The following is a 20,685-nucleotide window of genomic DNA, read 5'->3' on the forward strand; positions in this document are numbered from 1 at the left end:
AATTTGTTGCTTGCTTGCTGTTAGCCAATTAGCATGTGGCTTTTTACCAGAATTTTCATTTAGCTGAAAGCCAATAAAACCCAGTACTTGAACAGTTGATGGAAAATAGCCAGGCAGGACTAGTATGCTACAAGAAGGTGCCAGTGGATTCCCAGAGGAAATGCAAGCAAGCTGGCACTATGCCTATGTCCCGAGGTCACCTGGCTCCTGCAGGTTCATTAGTTCTGCCCATTAGTTTTGTTACTTAACTCCAGCTGCAGAGTTGTCTTGAGTTGTTCAGAGATTTGGTAGCTAGTGAAGCAACAGACAGGCTATTGCAAACCTGAAGAATTGCTATTGTGTAGGAAATAAGTAGTGAAGGGGGTTATGAGAATGGTTGCAGTTCATGAAATAGCTGAAATAATGGTTGTATGAAATGAAGTAAGAAGGTAGGGTTTTTTGGTTGGCTGGTTGTGGGTTTTTTTGGTGTTTTCTTTTTTATATTTTTCTCAAGCCTCAAAATTTGAATTTACAAATCGTGTCCTCTGTGTGGTTTGATTTACACTGATATACAGAAAGAACTAAGATGATGAATGGCTGAAGGGAAGCGGGGAAAGAGGAGGCTGAAAATTTATTGAAGAGAAATTGTCAGATTCATAGGCAGGACACTTTCATTAGATTTTGCAGATGGAATTGACTTTTCCTACTGTGCAGTGGTTTAAAAGGGAGTGATGAAGGAAAGCTTTGTAGAGACATGAGGAGATATAAAATGGAGAATGGAAATATGGTAAAATAGAAATCTGAATAGAAGACAGTAATATGAAGGCATTTGTCTAACATTGTATTTAGAACTGCAGAGGTATATGTGAATTCATTTTCATTAAAAAAGATATGGAGCTATACTAATCAGTAGGTTTTAATATTGCTTCTGCCAAGGACTGAATACGATATTAAATACTAATAAGAAGCTACAGATTTTTGTTTATTTTAATGCCCATAGATGGATCCAGATATTGATCTAAAGACAAACTCCTTATTAGCGTTTCTCTCTGAGCAGCATGTTTCTATTCAGTAAATCCCACGTGAGTATTGATGCATATGTTCATTGTAGTAATGATACAAATTAGAGATGAGACAGTAATTGTCTCTGAGAAATGTGTGTCTGTGCACAGTGCTGTTTGGGGACTGCAGTTTTTGATTTGCTTTATCTTTCTAATGGCTTAACCTGAAATCATAGATTTCAGAGAGCAAAATGCGTACACGTCTGTTTTGAACAGTTAGCTCAAGTTCTAACTGAGAATGCCAATGGAATATATGTATTTCTTTTTTGAAAATATGTGCTCTCAAGGGGACATTTGCAGTTCAGAAAGGAAACAGGACTCTTGTTTGTGTGCACAGCAAGGGTCAGGAGGTTATGTTTAACTTTAGGAAAGCATTACTATAGACTTTGTGCAAATATTAAGGCAAAAATAATCATTTGATCTCCATAAGCATTCAGCAAGAATCAGTGAATGTCTGTGGGTCAAATTTTTTCTGCATGAAGGAATTCAGTGACATGTTGATTCATCCATGCCTCCATGTTGGATGACATCACTCTGTCAGGCTGCCCCCTACTGTTATCTGTCATGCAGTGGCAAAACAGAACAGGACATTGGTGAGCCTCTACTGCCACGCTACCAACATCCACATCTGCTGTCGTGGACCAATGTGATAAAACAGGAGGCATTAATTTCAGAGCAGCCTCCTATTTTAGGTAGAGTTGGAAATTATTTGTGCATTTTTTGTCCTTTTTTTTTTTTTTTTAAGAAAAATAGAAGAAATAGGAGCTGATTGCATAATATGTATGATTTCATGCTGTCTGGTATTTTGCCATTGAAATTTCACGCCCTGCAGAAATTAACCTATCTGTCATTATGTGACATCTGACATGCCTCAGTATGAGTTCTTGTAACTTGCTCTCTCTCTTTTTTTTTTTTTGAAGTTAATCCCAGATTCGGACTTCAGAGATTAAAAAAAACAAAACCAACAACAACGAAAAAATCTGTCAGAACACGCTCCCAAACACAAAGTTTTTCTCTTTAGAAGAGCTAGTTGGGAAATTTCTTAAAATAAGTTTCCTCATTGAGAGTTGCCAGTTCGCTATAAGAGTGCCCCTTCTATGAGTAATATTCATTACCATGAGTTTCTAATGCAATTCAGGGAGGCTTTCATTTCAAATCCACTTTTCCTTTAGCTTACAAGTTTGCCACTAATGTGGGAGATTGGGCAACTGTGTTTTGCCCAATATCACTCTAGGTAAATGATCTTCAGATTCATTGTTCATCCTTGGCTTCTCACTCCTAATCAGTCTGGATGTTGGTTTGGGTGCTGTGGCTAAATGCGATGCCCAAGTCGGGCTCCCAAGTTTGAATTTTCAGACTTTCTGTAGCAAATGATTTTGTTTGACAGTGCACCTTTTTAACCCCCTATTCAAACAGAATTTTATACAAAATTTTATACAAAATACTTTTCCACTGAATTTCTGCTGATTGGCTTACATGCATTTCTAGTTTCTCAAATGTGGTATCTGTGTCACTAATGCATTTTGTATAGGTTTTGGAGATGGATTGCTGATAAAGAGACAAAATTTTCTGTTCAGATAGTTCACATAATCCTTCATATAAAGGACTACTTCTTCCTGCTTGGTGTGCTCTGCCCTTCAGCTCTTTATAGAATCTTCTGCTTTTCCTTTATCATACAATTAATCTCTCCTAATCTTGACAAAGATAGTTAACTTCACTCCCCTGGCAATATACTCTGTGAACTACCTCCAGTGTTTTGTTATTATTCTAGCAGTCCAAAACTAAATGCTTACATCCAGAGTCAATGGCACAAGAGATATATACACGGGGTTATTACAGACTCTTTAACTGAGAGCCAATTCACATAAAACATGATTTAAATGTAAATAACATGATGGAAAAAGATTACACAGACCACGTCTCAAGTTTGTATTGTGTAGTGATAATGAATAACAGTATAAATATCTCAAAAGAGTTCTTGTGGGCTTTTTGGGGAGTTTTGGGGTTTTTGGAATGCTTGTAAAGGTTTATGTTCTCTCATTCTGAGATCACGACATTTGCTTGGTATTTCTGTGAAGAGAAAATCCAGTAGTTTGAGGTCACTGTTTTCCTAGAGAACAAACTGACAGGAATAAGCGCAATTGCTTTGGAACTCCAGGAGCTTTCATAAGAATTCTATGATTCTATGATCTTTGAGTTGGAATAGACCTTTAAAAGTCATCTAGTTCAACTCACCTGCAATGAAGAATATCATCCATGTCTAGATCAGGTCACCCAAGCCTGGTCCAGCCTGACCTTGAAAGTCTCTAGGGACAGGGCATCCACCACATCACTGGGCAACCTGTTCCAGTGCCTCACCACCCTCACAGTAAAAGGTCACCTCAGCGCCTTCTCTATACCAGGCTGAACAGCCCCAGCTCTCCCAGCCTGTCCTTGCAGGAGAGGTATTCCTTCCCATTTTTGTGCCCCCCCTCTGGATGCACTCCAGCAGGGCTATATCTCTCTTGTACTGAGGTCTCCACATCTGGATGCAGTACTCCAGATGAGGCTTCACCAGCACAGAATAGAAGGGCAGGATCATCTCCCTCAACCCTCTGGCCATGCTTCTTTTGATATAGCCCATGATACAGTTGGCTTTCTGGGCTGTGAGGGGACATTGCTGGTTCATGTCCTGCTTGCCATCCACTAGTACCTCCAGGTCCTTTTTGACAGGGCTCCTCCAGCTTGTGTTGATAGTGTATGTTGTTTCAACCCAGGTGCAAGACCTTGATACAAGATGGTAAGCAGTGAAAGTAACTTGCTTGCTGCAAAAAATGAGTAGTGTTAATGTGTAATCATGGTACAGTTCTTGTCATGTTTACAAAGGGTACAAGGAGAAAATCAACTTGTTTTTCATCACAAAGTAGAGTTAGAAAGAAAAACTCAGTCATCATATTGATGTGATATATGACAAATTTTGATCTCCAGGTACTGAGATACACCCCGTAGTAAATTTTGGTCAAGATATGTTTGAAAAATTGTATAATAAAATTCCAGCTGTTCATAATTATTAATTTGTCCTGGTTTCTAATTACATGAGGCATCCAAACATATTAGACTACATAAAAATATATTAATGCAAGAGAATGTCTGGTTTAGCCTGCAGTGTGCGCAAGCACATATACATGTGTCAATGTATTATTTTTCACCTTTGTTAGAGGGATATTCTTTTCATTCTGTTTCTTTGGTGTTGCTGCTGGCGGTGTTTCAAGAACACAAAGGAAAAAAAAAAAAAAAAAAAGGAGTTCCAGGAATAGCTTAAGTGCAGAATTGATTTCTACTTATTATAACCTTGATGCTCTGCATCCCTCCTCTCCATAAAAACATCCTTTATTTTTCATTCTTCATAGTCACATATTTCTCCAAAGTTCCCTGAGATATGTGAGTAGCACAAACTATGGGGTCCTTGAATCTTCCTTCAGCTATACATTTGCATTATCTAAAACTAACTGCTCTTGTCAGTGCACGTTTTACATCTGAGTTTGTTGACTGTATTTGTGGAGTTTTGTGTCCTCGTGCATCTGGGCAGAGTCTGCCTTTGATGTGGAGGAGAGAAGCATTCACTTCTCATTGGTATCCCTATGAACCAGAGAAGTTGCTGGTTGCAGCCAGCAACTTGAGGTGGTAGTTTTGAAAGAGATTGAGTGGAAATGTGCAAAAAACCACTGTTCAGAGCGTCTTTTGAAATTTACTAAGTTTTTCAAAGAGGATTTTTTGTCAAGTTGTTGTTTCTCCTATGGGATTAATAGTAGGAATAAACAGGCTAGTTCAGGAACACTGAAATTATGTCAGTGCTGTGGTTTTAATTTACTGTCTGTTTTCTTGTTTGGGAGCTATATTCTTAGCAGCTCTGAGGCTTTGTATTGAAATAGTCTTGGGCTAGAATTTGACTTGTACTCGATTTGTAGCAGCAGATGGTCTTTCAGATGCACTGATCTGAATTCAAGAAATGTGGATGAATCTGTTTAAATCTGAAAGAGAAGAATTTGACTTCTTGTACTTTGGTAAATGGAAGTTTGCCCAGGTTAAAGGCTTTAGGATTTGGCTCGATATTTATTTTAAATCTTGATTTCCCAGACATAAACTGTTCTAATGGAAGTATTCAGATATTTGAGAATATGCTGCAATTGTGTTTTTGTATGCTCCGAATGTACTTTAAAAAGAAGTCACAGATGTTTGAGCCACAAAGTGTATACTTCTCCTCAGGCAAACATGTCCCATGTTTCAGTACTATGATATGCCTACCTGGTGGAGAGATTTGTATTGTTGTGAAGGGGATTTTTTTTTCCTCTCCTTCCTCCTCTTCTAAGTCCAAGTACACTGATAAACCATCAGAGGTACAGAGTGCATCTTTTTTGCACTATTCTGAAGCCAAATTTGGTAAAAATGTAATGTTGGATAGGATCAGGAATTATTCATTTGAGACTGACTTAAAGCTACAGACTTATTTCAAAATTATATCTGAGATAATCTGTCATTTTCAGTACAGTATTTAGCTTCTACAGTCTTATTTGTCTTTTTTCTTCTGTGAAAAAAGTGCAGATGGGGCTGAGGTGGAATGTTTGAGTACCGTTAGCGCCCAAGTTTTACCAAGATTAAGGATTTCTTTGAGTTTAAAAGTTCTGATCTTGAAAGGAGCATTGATTTAGAGCTTGGCTAATTCTTGGCCTATGATTTTTCAAAAATAAGCATAAAAACACAAAAAAACTTTTAGATGTTGAATTTGGAGGGAAGTGATATTTCCTCACTCACAGCATCTGAAGCTAATTTGAAATCTACTGATTCTGCTGCCTGCAAATAAACTGAAAGTCTAATTCAACATCTGGGTAAAGTATTATTTTTGGAAATCTGGAGGACCAATGAGAAAATGGAGTGGAGGACCCACTTTTCTTTACTCCTCTGCACAGGGCTGTTGAAGGAGAATGAAAGCTTTCTTTTGAAATGTCAGATTTATTATGCAGAGATCACACAAAAAAGGGTGAGGGTCAGACTCAGATTGCCAACTTTTCCTAACCACAAAACAGGATGTGCTCCCCTTTCCCTACCCCAGGACTCTATGTAATAATCAAACCATTCATGCACATTTCAGTCAGCATTTTAATACTTGCCTTTTTTTTTTTTTTTTTTAACTCTTCAAATATTTCTGAGTTACAAACTGATAGATGGCTTTCGGCTCACAAGGTTGGCATTCGTTTTCAGAAAAATAATTGCATTTTTGGCAGGAGAGATAAGCTAAATAAACAAAAATGTAGAAATTGAATTATGAGCCTATCCTGTGAAATACGAGCGTTCAGGATCGGGCTGTTAACTGTTCATTTGGATGAGCTCCTTGTAGTACCTCTTGTTTCCTTGAATCTCAGGTAAGCCTTGCATCAGATTTTGTGTTATTAACTGTGATTAGCTTGTTTCAGATCATTATATGATGTTTATTGTACTTTTATCCTTTAATTTTGAACTGTGATGTGTCTGGAATAGCTGTGAATTTTGGAGGAATAAAACAAGATGAAGGCAAAGAGAAGGAGAGACTTCATGAACTCCTTTCTAGTTTAGAGGACGAAGAAAAAACACTTAGTTGTTTGGAATAAAGTATGAACTTCCTTCTACAGTCTCTGTAAAACCTAATCTTCTCTTACTAGGTTTGTGACACCAAACCCAAATATAAACTAGCCTGTTACCTTAAAATGCAAGATCCAGGAAAGCAAACACACCCATTTCTCAAATGAGCATCATCTTGCACAATTCTGAGGCAAGTGCCAAAATTTTGGGAGCTTAATCATAAATACAGAAATAAACATAGGTTTTAAAAAAGGTATGGATGAGGATTCTGAGAAATCTAATATTAGAATAATGGTTTCCTGTAATGCAGTCTACAGTTAACAAAAATGTTCTCACATTTTTCTGCTTGAATGAAAGCATCCTGGTTATAGGACCACTTTGTCTTGAAAAGCTCTGAAAGGCTGCTAACAAAGGCATTTGAAGTGTTAGCTCTGTCATCGTGGGTCATGGAAATAGTGTTATCCTCCTGTGCTGGAGCTGCATCCATAGTTTGCTTCTCTTCCTCTTACCACTTCCATTTATCTCAAAAATCACGTCAGTGTTTGGCATACATACATGTTTTCCTGCAAGGTGGTTTGACACTGCAGTGGTCAGTATAGCTTAAGAATATAAGCAGAGCAGTAATTAGTGACTGGCTCAGGCAGAAAATGATGCAAGTAATAAGGGAAGAAAAAATAGGAAAAATGGTTCAAATATAACTGGGAGAGCTACTTTTCTACTTCAGGATTCCCTGTTGTTTTATGTGTTTCAAAAATAATTGATTTTGGTATAAAAATCTTGCTTGTACATACGTCTGTCACCTCTTTGGAGAATAAGCAAGAGTATACTTTTTTTCTTGAGAAGCAGTGCTCTTGGAACTGTAGGTACTCTTTAGAACCTTGGGGTCAGTTTGCTACCATATAAACATGGTTAAGTCAACTCATTTTCTGTAGTTTGGTTTCTTATATGTGTAAAACAGGTAAGGATATTTCCCTTTTTCCTAACTTAAATAGTCTTGTTTACTGGATGTGCCTGCTCTTTCAGGTATGTTGGAGTACCGTGTAACAAGGTACTAATTGTAGTTGAAGTACCAAAAGTGTTTCCATGTATTTTTTTTTTCTGTTCCAAGGGTTTTCAGATAGACAATTTGGTGTGTGCATTTGTTTGATTATTATAAAATGATTTTCTTTAGAATATTCCACAGAAGTGTTGGGGATTTCCATGCTTTACACCTTTCCTTTTCATGTTTAAAAATGTTTCTTCTGAGAAATCTGGACACGTGAGGAGAAATAAATAAGAAGGAAAGGATAAAGAAGGATAAGAAACAAAATGTAAAATGTCATTTTGATTTTAATATGAGGTTACATACACAATTATTTCACTACTCGCATGCCACCAAACATTTTCCCTCTTCTCTACCTTCTCAACAGTGATGTGCTATGTTGTACTCATGCTGGTGAACATCATAGTCATAGAATGGCCTGGATTGAAAAGGACCACAATGATCATCTAGTTTTCCCCCCTGCTATGTGCAGGGTGGCCTTGAATGCCTCCAGGGATGGGGCATCCACAATCTCCCTGGGCAACCTGTTCCAGTGCATCACCACCCTCTGAGTGAAAAAATTCCTCCTAATATCTAACCTAAACCTCCCATCTCAGTTTAAAACCATTCCCCGTTGTCCTATCACCCTCGTAAACATTCTTCCTTTTTATATGCTCTCTTCAAGTATTGGAAGGCTACAGTGAGGTCTCTCTGGAGCTTTCTCTTCTCCAATCTAAACAAGCCCAGTTCCCTCAACCTTTCTTCATAGGAGAGGTGCTCCAGCCCTCTGATCATCTTAGTGGCCCACCTTTGGACCCGCTCCAAGAGCTTCACGTATTTCCTGTACTGGGTGCCCCAGGCCTGGACCTAGTACTCCAGATGGAGCCTCACAAGAGCTGAGTAGAGGGGGACAATCACCTCCCTCTCCCTACTGACCACCCCTTTTTTAATGCAGCCCAGAACACAGTTGGCCTTCTGGGCTGCAAGCGCAATCTGCTGGCTCATGTGCAGCTTCTTGTCCATCAGCACCCCAAGTCCTTCTCCACAGGGCTGCTCTCAAGGAGTTCTTCCCCCAGTTTGTATAAATACCTGGGATCGCCCTGGCCTAGGTGCAGCACCCTGCACTTGCCCTTATTGAACCTCATTAGGTTTTCATGGGCCTACTTCTCCAGCCTGTCCAGGTCCCTCTGGATGGTTTCCTTTCCTTCCAGTGTATTGAACACACTGCTCAGCTTGGTGTCATCCACAAACTTGCTGAGGGTGCACTCAATGCCATCATCTATGTCATTGATGAAGATGTTGAAGAGCACCGGTCCCAAGACTGATCCCTGAGGGACACCGCTTGTGACCGGTCTCCACCCTGACGCAGAACCATTAATCGCAACCCTTTGGCTGTGTCCAGCCAACCAACTCCTAATCCATCGAACAGTTCATCCTTCAAATCCACACCTCTCCAATTTAGAGAGAAGCATGTGGTGAGGGACCATGTCAAAGGCTTCACAGAAGTCCAGGTAAATGACATTCATCACCCACAGCCCTTCCCTCATCCATTGATGCTGTCACTCCATTATAGAGGGCCACAGGAGTTGTCAGGCAAGATCTGCCCTTGGTGAAGCCATGGATTGTGCTAGAACTGTTTTAAAACTGGAATCTTGAGAATCTTCTAAATTTGTAGAAATTTGATGGCAGTGTTGACATAAAATATTTCTTAAAGAAGAGCTATATTTTCATGAATAGACAGTGATGCCTTAATCAAAGAGTAAATTATTGCAATCATATAATTACAACTTGTGCTGATTATGAAATCACACTGACTCTAGCTTTTTTTAATGTGTGTTGACCTCAGGATCCTAGCCCACTTTATGCTAGCAATTGATGTCATGGTGAATTACATTAAGGTACACTGACACTTTTATTTAAGGGATTTAATTTTTTTTTTTAAATGATGTATTTTCTTGTAGTTAACTTGGAAATTTTAGATTCAAAACAATTTAGTTCTCAAAATTCATTCAGGGATAAAAGGCAAGAAAATTGTGGGACTGCTGAATATTCAAAATGAACTACAGTGATAGCTTGATATGCTGTATAAGGTAATTGCAATTATGGGGAAGATTTGTAGGAATGGATAAGGTGGGAAAAAGTTTCACAGCTGCAGTTTCTATGCCACAGATGTTTCAGGCATTATTTACTCCTTTTTAAAATTGAAGAATAATATTGATTTTTCTTGGTTTTAAAAAGAAATAAACCAATTTATTTCAACTACTTCTTTTAAACCGTAACTACTACTAATACAACTTCTTTTTAGGAAGAAAGAAGTTTATTGTCTCCAATAATCTCTGCTCTTTTGGCTTGACAACGCCTGAGCACAACAGCATTGCTAAGATAAATATCTCTTAAGATATTCTAAGTAGCTTCTGTTTTTCTTTCCTTGTCTTCCCACTTATGTCTCTTAACTGTCTATAATAAAGCCAGAAATTAGTTATTTTTCTAGAGAAACAAATAAGCACAATCCTGACAAGCTGTTGTACACTGATCTACTTGTTTATGAAGGGAATCCTTTGTGTTCACACAAAACCCAACATTAATCTTACACTAGCGCATTTCTTCTCTAGCATTACAAACATAATCCAAGACTAATTTGGTCAGTTTACTGATAAAGATCACTTTAAAGTCATTGGTTTATGTTCCTAACTGGTATAAATTTTCATAGGTTTACTGACTAAAATACTTTCTTGATGAAATAAAAATTTATACTATCAAGAATTCTTATAAATAAAGTTACAAGGAATTAAATAATTATGTTGCTGTTATCTTCACTGTATGTAGAACCCTTGTCAGCAAGGGATGATTGGCTTCTCCACTGAGACTGCAAAGAAAAACACGTTTTGGTTTTTTTTTTTTGCTTGAAACACAGCTTGCTGTTTGTATCCTTCTTAAATTTTCAGGATATGTTTAAATCAAATTTAATGCCCTCTTCACTTACTGTTAATCCTTCAGGATGTATACTTTGGCTCTTTCTCAAGAAAAGGATCTTCTGAGATTCTCAGTGGACTCATTGCTCTAAATTTGAGATGTTGCCCAATTAAAGAGATGCTGTGGTGTTTTTTTTTGGGGGGGGGGGGGGGGAGGGAGGAGTGGCTGGCTTTTTTTTTTTTTTTTAATTAGAAAAGTGCTTTTAATTAGAAAATTGTATTTTGGGAATGAAGGTTCAGAACGATACCCTTAAGTTTACCTGTACCAGTCTTCATGCATTTGGAGCAGATCTAATGGAAACAAGCTTTTATTATTTCTTTTCTTACTCTGCAACAGTTTGTTCTTTTGTGATTGGCTCCACTAAGAGCACTGAAGCTCAAATAGTGTTGAATTGAGAATCCTAATTTTTTTGTTCGGATGTGTATGGGAGCTGTTGAGTCACAGCCTGAACTACTGATTGATCACTTGAGGCAAGGACTGAGACAGCCATGGGAGCACAGGTGAAAGCAATTCAGCTGTGTGACCAGAAGGGGGTGGAGCCTGGCTGCATTTCTCATAGACCCCATTTAAGGACTGACTAACAGTGGAGAAAGATCTTTTTCTGGAGATCTCTCCTCTGTGTAGTCTTTCCTGTGAACTGAGATCTTTGGATACAGGTGAGCATTCTTTCTCTGTTTGTTTCTTTTCTTGTTTTCACTATGGTAATCTTTCCAGCTGTAACACCAACTGTAACAGGATGTGACTGCTTTTCTTTTTCTGCTGAAATAGTGCTGCATAATATCATTGGGTATCTTCAGAACAGTGGCCTGACTTCAAAGTAATACATGGTTAGTCTTTATATTGAGCCTAGTTATAAACATATTAGAATTACTGTGTGGGAAGTTTTCTTTAACTTAAACTTCTTAACTTCCCACATTCAAATGTCCTTGGATAAGGACACAATGGTTTGTTATATAAACATCAAGGAGGTATTAAATCATTTTCAATTTCCAGTCTTGTTCTTAAAATTTGGCTGGGAGCTTATCTAAGGTCTGGAGGAGTTTCTGCAATTATTATTCCAGGGGAATAAAACATTGCTGCAGTTGCCCTGTAATGGAGTATCAACTCATAGAAGACCTCCCACAAGCACCAGAGATTTGGCAACCTGAATGATGACCAAATGTAGATTGTTATATTGTGAATGCAGAAAGCAATTCTTGAGTTATATGTATAGAAACAGATACAGTTTTAATATGTGCCTTGTGATTTTTTCGGGAATGTTTCTACTCGGAATGAATGTAAAATGAAGATTTTTTTCTGCTTTGTTATGTGATTATATGCTTGCTGTCAAATTCATAGTATGTACTATGATCATGTTTAGACGAAATTCATTAGGATTTAAATAATTATTGATCAAAACAGATTTCCAGTAGTAAGATCTCCCAACATCTCTCAGGATTCCGTGATTCCCCAGAATCCTCAGCAGATACCTTGTTAGGACAAATACTTTGCAAGGCAATTCATGGTATTCCTGAGCATATTTTTCTATCATTAAAATTTGATGTGTTCACAATAGGGGAAAAATGCTTAGCATATTTTTAAAGGGAGAAAGAAATGCACAATTCCTCTTTAAACAACAACATGTATTATTTTATACAAGAAACATCAACTTGGCGTGAATACGAGAACTATGAATTTTAGTCTTTTTTACACAATTGACATATCCTCGAGATAACTACTTTTGAAATTCTGTTTCCTCTGGTAAACACAGTGGCTCTGTAGCACACTCTGAAGCATTGTGTCATCACCCAGATTTATGAGTTTCAGTTTCAACCTTCTGAGCTCTTTTTCCACTGATGGACCAAGAAAGGAAGTCTATCTATCTGTTACTGGAATAAATAATGGCAGAGTTTTAAACACTGCATTCCTACTTGTAACTTCACTAATGACACTTATATTTCTTAGTGTTAACACCTCTCTGATGTTTAGTCATGTTTATATTCCTTAGAGGCATTTGTCTGCATTAGTTTTTTTGCCACGTTCTTCCTCTGACTCAGAGTTTTTTTAGGACTAGTGTAAGCATCAGCAACAGCTGGAGAAAAAAAAGTTATGCTGCTTTCTGCATCTTATGTCAGTTGATTTATGATGACTTCTGTGTTTTAAAAGATGATGAGTTTGGATAGCTGTGGAGGATTAGAAACATATGCTGAAAATTTCACTTCTAATTGCTGGGAGAATTTGGCACAGTAGCTGTTCCTGGTAACTAACAGATTCTTAGTGGCTATAACTGAAGGTTGAGATCTGCTTGTGGAAATCTCTCTCTTGTACAAGTGTCTCCATATCTGTCCTTGGTTGATGTTGTTTAGCAGCACTGTTTGTTCATCGTCTATGTTCTTTGTTTGCTGTTATTTTTAGTTTGAGTCTTGTCAGGGTTATGCAACTGTAGCAGCACAAGCAGATTGCTCTTTCCGGGTATCCAGGGGGCAAGGAACATGCTTTTCTCATCCCAGGAAGATGAATGAGGAGCAGAGTGGTTTGTTTAGTTCCCAGTTACTTTCCTAGAAAGAGAATGGAAGCCTTGGAGAGAAAAAACAAGCTCATGCATTTACTGTTACAATAGGCATCAGATAAAATTCCTGAGCAGCTACTGGAGCAGGGATGAGAACTGGGCAGTCTTACTGAGCTCAGTAAGTTGAGCATTCATTGTTTTCATGGTTGGCATTCTGTCCTGATTGAAGGCCGAGGATGACATAGATCCCAGATTTGCCGTCTAATTTTGTCATGTAAAAAAGGGAAGTTCATTGCCAACTCCGTTTTTGGGGGCAGAGTCTGGAACCACTGTTTTCTGAGTGGAATTTACTTTGGCGTGTGTTATTCGTGCAAGGTGGGTGGGCGAAGAAGAAAGAGTGCCTGGAATGAGCTTTAACTACTGTGATGGAAAATACTGGAATTGAAAGTAAAGAAATATCAAAAAATCATAAATCCAACCAGCCAACAACAACAAAAACAAACAAACAAACAAAAAAAAAACAAAAAATAAACAACAACCTGACTTTGTCAGATTCATTTATTGAGTAAGGAATTACTGACACCATGTAGAAAGGTCAAAAACTAAAGGCAATACAAGGGACAGTAGAAGTCTGCAATTGAATTTTAAATGAGTTATAATATGCTATAGATTTTTCTTATGATAAAACGTGGTATCCATCATGATTTTTGCTTCAGAAATGTTTGTATACCTAGTCACGTCAAAGAAGCTTATTGACGTTGGATTGGTTTGTGAGAATAGTCTTTAAAAATATATAATTATTAGTAAGGTGATTGTATTGTGCTCGCATCTGAGATTTTTGTCCATTTTCCTCATTTCAAAAACAACTGGGAAGTGTGACTTCTGTACCAGAAATGTATTTCTAGAGCTGAAAGAGAGAACAAAATTCTGTCTTCTCTCGCTGCACTCAGTTCCAAGACAGTCTGCCACAAAGTTATAACTGGTTCCAGATGATTTCTGATGGACAAAAAATGTACTGACACGAGAAAGAAAGAGGAAAAAGGAGTAAATACAAATAAATACACTGAAAAAATACTCACTGTCCAGCAGTCATCTCTCTTGATGGACACTGAACAGTGAAAAAATGTGATTATAAAAGCGCCGTTATGAACCATGTGGAAGGAGTATTCAATGATGTAAGAGGTTACTTACCCTGAGCTGGAGTTGTTCTTCACTGCACACTGTATGCTGTAAGGCATTGTCACATTTGAAATTTTCTTCATAAAAATAGCTGGTTTTTTTTCCATTTTATTTATTTTTGTTTATTTTGTTTATCTAATGTTACAATGAGTGGCAATTTTCTCCTTGTTTTTTGTAGAAAAAAATCAGAGTATCTCTGAAATAAAAACTGTAATGGCATATTCCACCTTCAGAACATGGTGATACACATTCTTAGACCAACAATATTAATTTTAAGTATGTTTGTTTTATTATTTTTACTGCTCTCAGTCATGTCTGTGTTAGGTGAAAGTGAGAAATCAAAGCAGATATAGAAGGTTTGCACTTGTCTCTGAGTTGAAACAGATGTCGGTCTTGCTCTCCTTTGTAGCTGGACAGATGGAGACGAGTGACTGCTGCTTTTTTTTCCTAAGAGGTTCACTTGTGTGCCCGTTTTATAATGGATCATTCTATCCAGCCAACAGTGAATGAGCTTATCTTTTCACCACTTGATTATGTGGATAATGCATAGACAAAAGCACAAGCCATACAGCCTTAACCTTAAGCTTTGTGATATTTATGGGCTTTCTCCTCAAACACACCCCTCTCTGAGCAGTGAAGGCACCTGAGACTGTAACTAAATAATGGACAATTTACTAACTTTACTAATTTTTCTTTTACTAATATTTTGTGTAAGATCAGTGTCTGTAGTTTTGTAGGTTTTCAAGAGCACTTGTGCATGAACCCATATAAAAAGAAGTAAAACTCTGTTTTCATTTCTTCTCATCTTTGTGCTTGATATTAAGGTAGGGCATTAATAGAAAGTTTAATAAAAGTGTATTCAGCTCCAAATAGCAGTAAAACTGTCTTCTCAGGTCTTGACTTCATATCTCCAATATTTGGTAGTGTATATAAATATATATTCTTATTTTCTTTAACTCATTTTCCTTACCAAGTTCTTTATTTGGAGTTGTTCTTATTCTATACATTTTAACTGTCCTTCTCTCTTTTTAGAATTGAAAATTTTCTCATTCTTGAACTTGTGCAAAGTCAATGTGATCCACTTTACCCCACTTTAAAACATTGCCCATAAAATCTGTACTGAGCATTAATGCCAGTGAGAACTAAGTTTGTTCATAATTGTGGAATGGATAAAGGTATGTACATATATTGTACAGGGTGATAGGCCTTTCCCCAAACAATAAACCGGAGGCCATGGGCTCACCCCCATCTTCCTCAGGGCAGGTAGCTAGGCCCTGTCCTCCCACCCTGCCAGGGAGTGGGGTGACCAGGGTATCGGGGACCTGCCTGGGGAAAGGTTGAGGCTGTGGCCTCCCTGCAAATCCTCAGAGGATTGTGCCTGCTGGGGTGATTTTCTCCAAGCCCTGACTGAGCTTATAACCCTAGACAGTGAAGAATAAGATGTTCTGGAGCTTTTGTGGTGGACTGCCACTGTAAGGCAGTCTGGAGCCTAATGCAGGACCTACTAGCCTTGATTAGCCTGATGTCAATAAAATGCTTGAGGTTAAAATAAATATATATAATTTTACATAAAAACAGCAACAAACTAAAGTTTTGAATGTTCTAAAGATATGGAAACTTTCTGTGTAATGTCTTACTGGAGGACAAGTGAAGAGCCTAATAATCATGTCACTGGGACAGCATCTGATTGACAATCCAGGGGAATCTTGTATTCCTGTAAGAATTGATTATTCATGACATACATACAAGGCTGGCCTTGTACAGCACCTTGACTTGCAGGATTTTGATTTTGTTTGATTTAGCAGTTATTTTACAATTTGGTCCTTAACTCCAGAACTGTGTTATACTGGGTGTACACAGTGTCTTGTTCACTTGTTCACGTGCCTGAAAGAAATGATTTTCTAATTTTAGCCCAGTTCAGTCATCCAAATTAGGTCTTAATTGTTTGCTTACAGATCTCCAAAGCTGTACCTGGTGGAATATTTGATAAATTTGAAAATTTGATATAATTTATCTCTTTGATCAAATGATTAAATACAAGAAATATATAATTCTGCAGCTATCTTTTATATTCTGATATGAATTTCTGATACTCTTTGCTAAAAATTTTATGCATGATATTTTTTTCATATACATTTATTTTCTGACTCCTATGGGATAAAGATGAATTAAATTGTCATAATTTTGTGTTAAATGCCACTGTGACCCTGGCTTTAAAAGATATCCATCTATAGAAATGGATAGATATGTACGGTGTTATGCATTAAAACAAAAATATTTCAAATAATCACTTATGAATGGAGAATTCAATTTTATGTGTTAGAGAGCACTCATTTTTCTCCAAGGGAAGGTGCCCTAAAGTTTAAAAGCAAAAAACAAACAAACAAAAACCAAACCAAAACAAAACTGTAAACCACCTTATTCTAAGAAGCTGAGTTTATTTAAGGGCTTCCTGGATACTAAAAAAATTCACTTTCAGTTTAGGAAATAAGTATATATACATATATCTTATATATACGTAAGATATATCTTATAATGATATATATATATTTATCTTCAAAATACTTTGATAATTCTGCAAAAAACTGTATGAAGATAAGGGAAAATAATGTTTTTTAATAGTCCAGTTTATATAGTTGCAGAGGAAAAAAGCTTTGAGTACATGGTCTCCTCAGTTCTGGAAATAGAAAGCAGTAAATTTAAAGATAAATATGGTTCAAGAATAATTCTTCTGAAATTAATTTTGTTAATTGACTAGACAATTTTGAGGAGAGGTAACAAACCTTAAATGCTACAATTGCAGTAACTTTGAGACAGAACTGATAGTGCAAACTGACCAATGTAACTCAAATATCCAGAAATTTCTGTGCTACCTGGCTTGCCAAGAAATCGTTCGTGCAGGTGCTTTATCTGTTGATGGAATTCCATGTAAAAAGGATTTGAATGCATCCAGAGAAGTTCAACAAGGCTGGTTAAAAGGCTGGAGGGAATGCCCTATGAAGAGGAGCAGCTGGGGACGCTGGGTTTTTACACTTGAAGATAAGAAGGTCAACCTTTGCTCTCCACAGCTTACTGGAGGGTAAAACTGGAGAGAGAAGTACTCATCTTTTCTTATTAGCATCTTGTGACAAGATGTGTGGGAATAGATCAAAGCTCCATTAGGGAAGGTTTGGACTAGACATTAGGACCTTTACTGAGAGGTTTTAGTTAGAGACAAAAACAGGCTTTCTAGATAGGTGGTTGGTGGACTGTGCATGTTTAAGAGGCATTTGGAGAAAGCTCATAATAGTAATGTGACAGTTGGACTCAATGACCTTTGTAGGTCCCTTACAAATGAGTCTATTCTACCTAAGAATCTATGTATTTGTCAAATTAAGTCACAGAGCAGAAGAGTAACTGTGCTGCAGCAATTTTTTACTTTTCTATCTTGCTAAAAATATGTTTGATCATAGTTTTTTGCAGTGGCAGAGTAGCTTTCTAAAACACTAATCTCTTGAGGGAAAAAATATACTTGAACGGAGATCAAGAAACAAGATATGATAATAGGGAATGTACTGAACTTAAGTCACAGCCAAGTTATTTTTGTTTGTTATTAACTTTCATAAATTTATTGCTGGTGGTAGTAGGCCAACTGATAACACTGATCCTTTGCCTTAGATACTGGTATATTCTTAAAGAGAGCGCATGAATTCTGATTTATGCATCTCTGTATATTTTTATGGAGGATGGCTTTCTGAGTTGAGAAATGTAGAACTTTGAGCTAGCAACTGACTTTGTACATCATTCCATACAAAGTCTTTGTAGCTTGAGTCTCTAGTGCTAAGCTTAAAATGTTTATTAATATAAGAATACTTCAAGAGTTTTAATTTCATTACTTATTTTAAGCAGACACTTAAAGACTTGCATAGAAATTATATTTAAAGTGAAGAAAAGTTGTTATGGTAAATAAGAAATTCAAATTGTGATTACTCTATGCTGTTAAATTACATTACCTTTATTAAGCTGTATGTTCTTCTTTTCTCACAGCCTGTGCTTTCCGTTACAATGGACTCTCCTTTGTCTACCTCATCTACCTCCTGCTCATTCCTTTGTTTTCAGAACCCACAAAAACAACGATGCAAGGTAAGATGTTCCTTGATTCATTTTTAAGAATCTGTTGTGGACACAGTGCCTGCAAAAGTCTTGGTTAGTAGTATAAGAGGAAGTCTTTTTCCTCTTTAGGTGAGCTAATTTGTAATACATGCTATAAACTCAGACGCTGTAGTTAAACTATAAGTTGGCTTAGGTGCTGAAGGACTTTCAAGCCTGATGCTTGTTTCATTTCTTTTTTTTCCCCCCCACAAGGTGCAGCTAGGTACTGAGAGTTTTATGGCGCTGTTTCAACTGGAATAGTGAAATGGTCTAGGTAGAAAAATTGAGTCCCCAAAGGCATCTTTACTATGCCTAAAGGACTGGATTTGTAGTTACTGTTAAGAATTAAATTTCAACTCTGTCTTTTTATTCTGCTATGTTTTAGGCATTTATTTAAACTCTGTTGTTACCCTGATTTATTTTATTCAACTGTCTTAGTAAAAAATAATAAATTCTTTTTGGTAGAGATGACAAGTAGCATCCATGTATCTCATACCTATTAGACTTTTACAATTGTAAATATGAAAGCAATTGTACAAACCTATGAAGACAGAAACTGTTTCTATCAAATATTACATTTTGCTGTTTGTAAGGCACTTTCTGTCTGCATAAAGAAGTGAGTTCTTGAAAGATAGCCGGGATGTGTATGTTACAGTATTGAAACTTGAGGATTTACAGTCTGTTAGGGGAATTTGCAGTGAGGATATGTTCACGTATTATTCACCTAGTAGCCTCTCAGATGAGATTGCAGATGACTGAACTTCAGTGTACTAATGTAACATATCATTCCTGTTCATGCTTACCTGATTCTACTTCAGACAACAGTGAGAAATAATATTGCACAATGCTAAAGTAAAATACTTATCTCTTTTTTATGTAAATAGTGTGAAGGATGACGTACCTTAGAAAACAATCTGGTTCCATGATACTACCAGTGTAAAGGAGGCATATAAAAAACTTCTGATGCTGACTTTGTCATAATTCTACTCACAAATTCAATCTCATGGCTATGGGAAATTTTTATCATCTTTTACTATTTTAATCAACAGAGTTTCTTAAAGAAACAAGTTGGGAAATCTAGACTATAAGCATAGCATTATCTGAGTTTACAGGACCTCTGAAATTCTTACCCTTTTTTTTTTTAAAAAAAAATCTTTTTTAAAGAAAAAGGAAAAATAAACCACAACTGTTGGGATTCCAGAAAGTTTTCCCAGATTTCTCTAGAGTGTAATAGACAGTTCTCCTTCTAAGCATCCATTTTTTTTGTATCATGCATATGAATATAAACATCGATCTTGTTTCCCTAAGGAGAGAAATGTACAAAAATCTGAATCCTGTGAGAAGAGTTCTTGGGGAATCTATTCTGCTTTAGAGTAATGGTGTGAGTTGTTCTCCTTTTTACTGAGAAGCAAGGAGAAGTTTCAGAAATAGCTTATGAACTATTCATTAATATGTGGTATAGTAGCAGTACCAATATTGATTTTTCACAAGTGGAAATATAACTTTTATTGTACCAACTTTTACTACTGTTTTCATTAACCATTAGCATAAGTAGAAAGGAGAGAAAAATAAAGAGAACCACCTGTTTGTGTGTAAAGTTTCTGCTGGTGCAGATTTTTACCCAGCCTGTGTAAAGGGGTTCTGTATAAGGAAGACCACCTTCAGATTCGTGCAGAGAGAAGCAAGGCAGAGTTAGATCTGTGCCATGCAGACCTATCCTAACTATGATGACTCACTGTTTTTCGTTTATTTTAGCTAGGATAGATGTAGATCCTTTTTATAAATATTTGAAAAACTTACCAAAATTATATCCTGCCACAGGCTTACTTCATTTAGACGAGTATCTGTATTGAATTAACCCATTCTGCATTCTTTTTTTTGGTTTTACTTCGTAATTATTTCCTGTGACTATAGTGGTATTAACCGACAGAGGTATATGCAATGTAGATTATACAGTCTCTACACTTGAACTAAAGGTAAAGAAGTGCAAAGAATTACATGAAGGTAATAGTACTCTTAGTTTTTATATATAAATGGGATGAGTTATAGGTAGAGCTAAGTCAGATTTCCAAGAATTGCTTACAGCCTCCCCTGGTACTGAGAGCTTACAGTATGATGTTATCATGTGGAATACCAATAAAAATCATGACAGAGATAAATCTGAATTAGACCAAATTTTGAGTCTTAGAGCATTTAAATGTCTTGGCAGAATTATAAGTAAGTTGAAAACTAGGGCTCTTTTGAGATCTGCCTATTAG

General features: G+C 36.9%; 1 protein-coding gene across 2 annotated transcripts in view; it reads left to right on the plus strand.

Moving 5' to 3' along the window:
* Window positions 1-20,685, plus strand: part of PIEZO2 (piezo type mechanosensitive ion channel component 2) — a 291,317-nt gene that overhangs the window by 34,034 nt on the left and 236,598 nt on the right. For both annotated transcript variants that reach the window (XM_085220764.1, XM_085220763.1), the window contains exon 2: window positions 18,323-18,418. In XM_085220764.1, coding sequence (XP_085076890.1) covers window positions 18,323-18,418 — 96 coding nt within the window. The remainder of the gene's footprint in view (window positions 1-18,322; window positions 18,419-20,685) is intronic.

The sequence above is a fragment of the Meleagris gallopavo genome, chromosome 3 (genome assembly GCF_905368555.1).
Source record: "Meleagris gallopavo chromosome 3, MGAL_WU_HG_1.1, whole genome shotgun sequence".
NCBI lineage: Eukaryota > Metazoa > Chordata > Aves > Galliformes > Phasianidae > Meleagris > Meleagris gallopavo.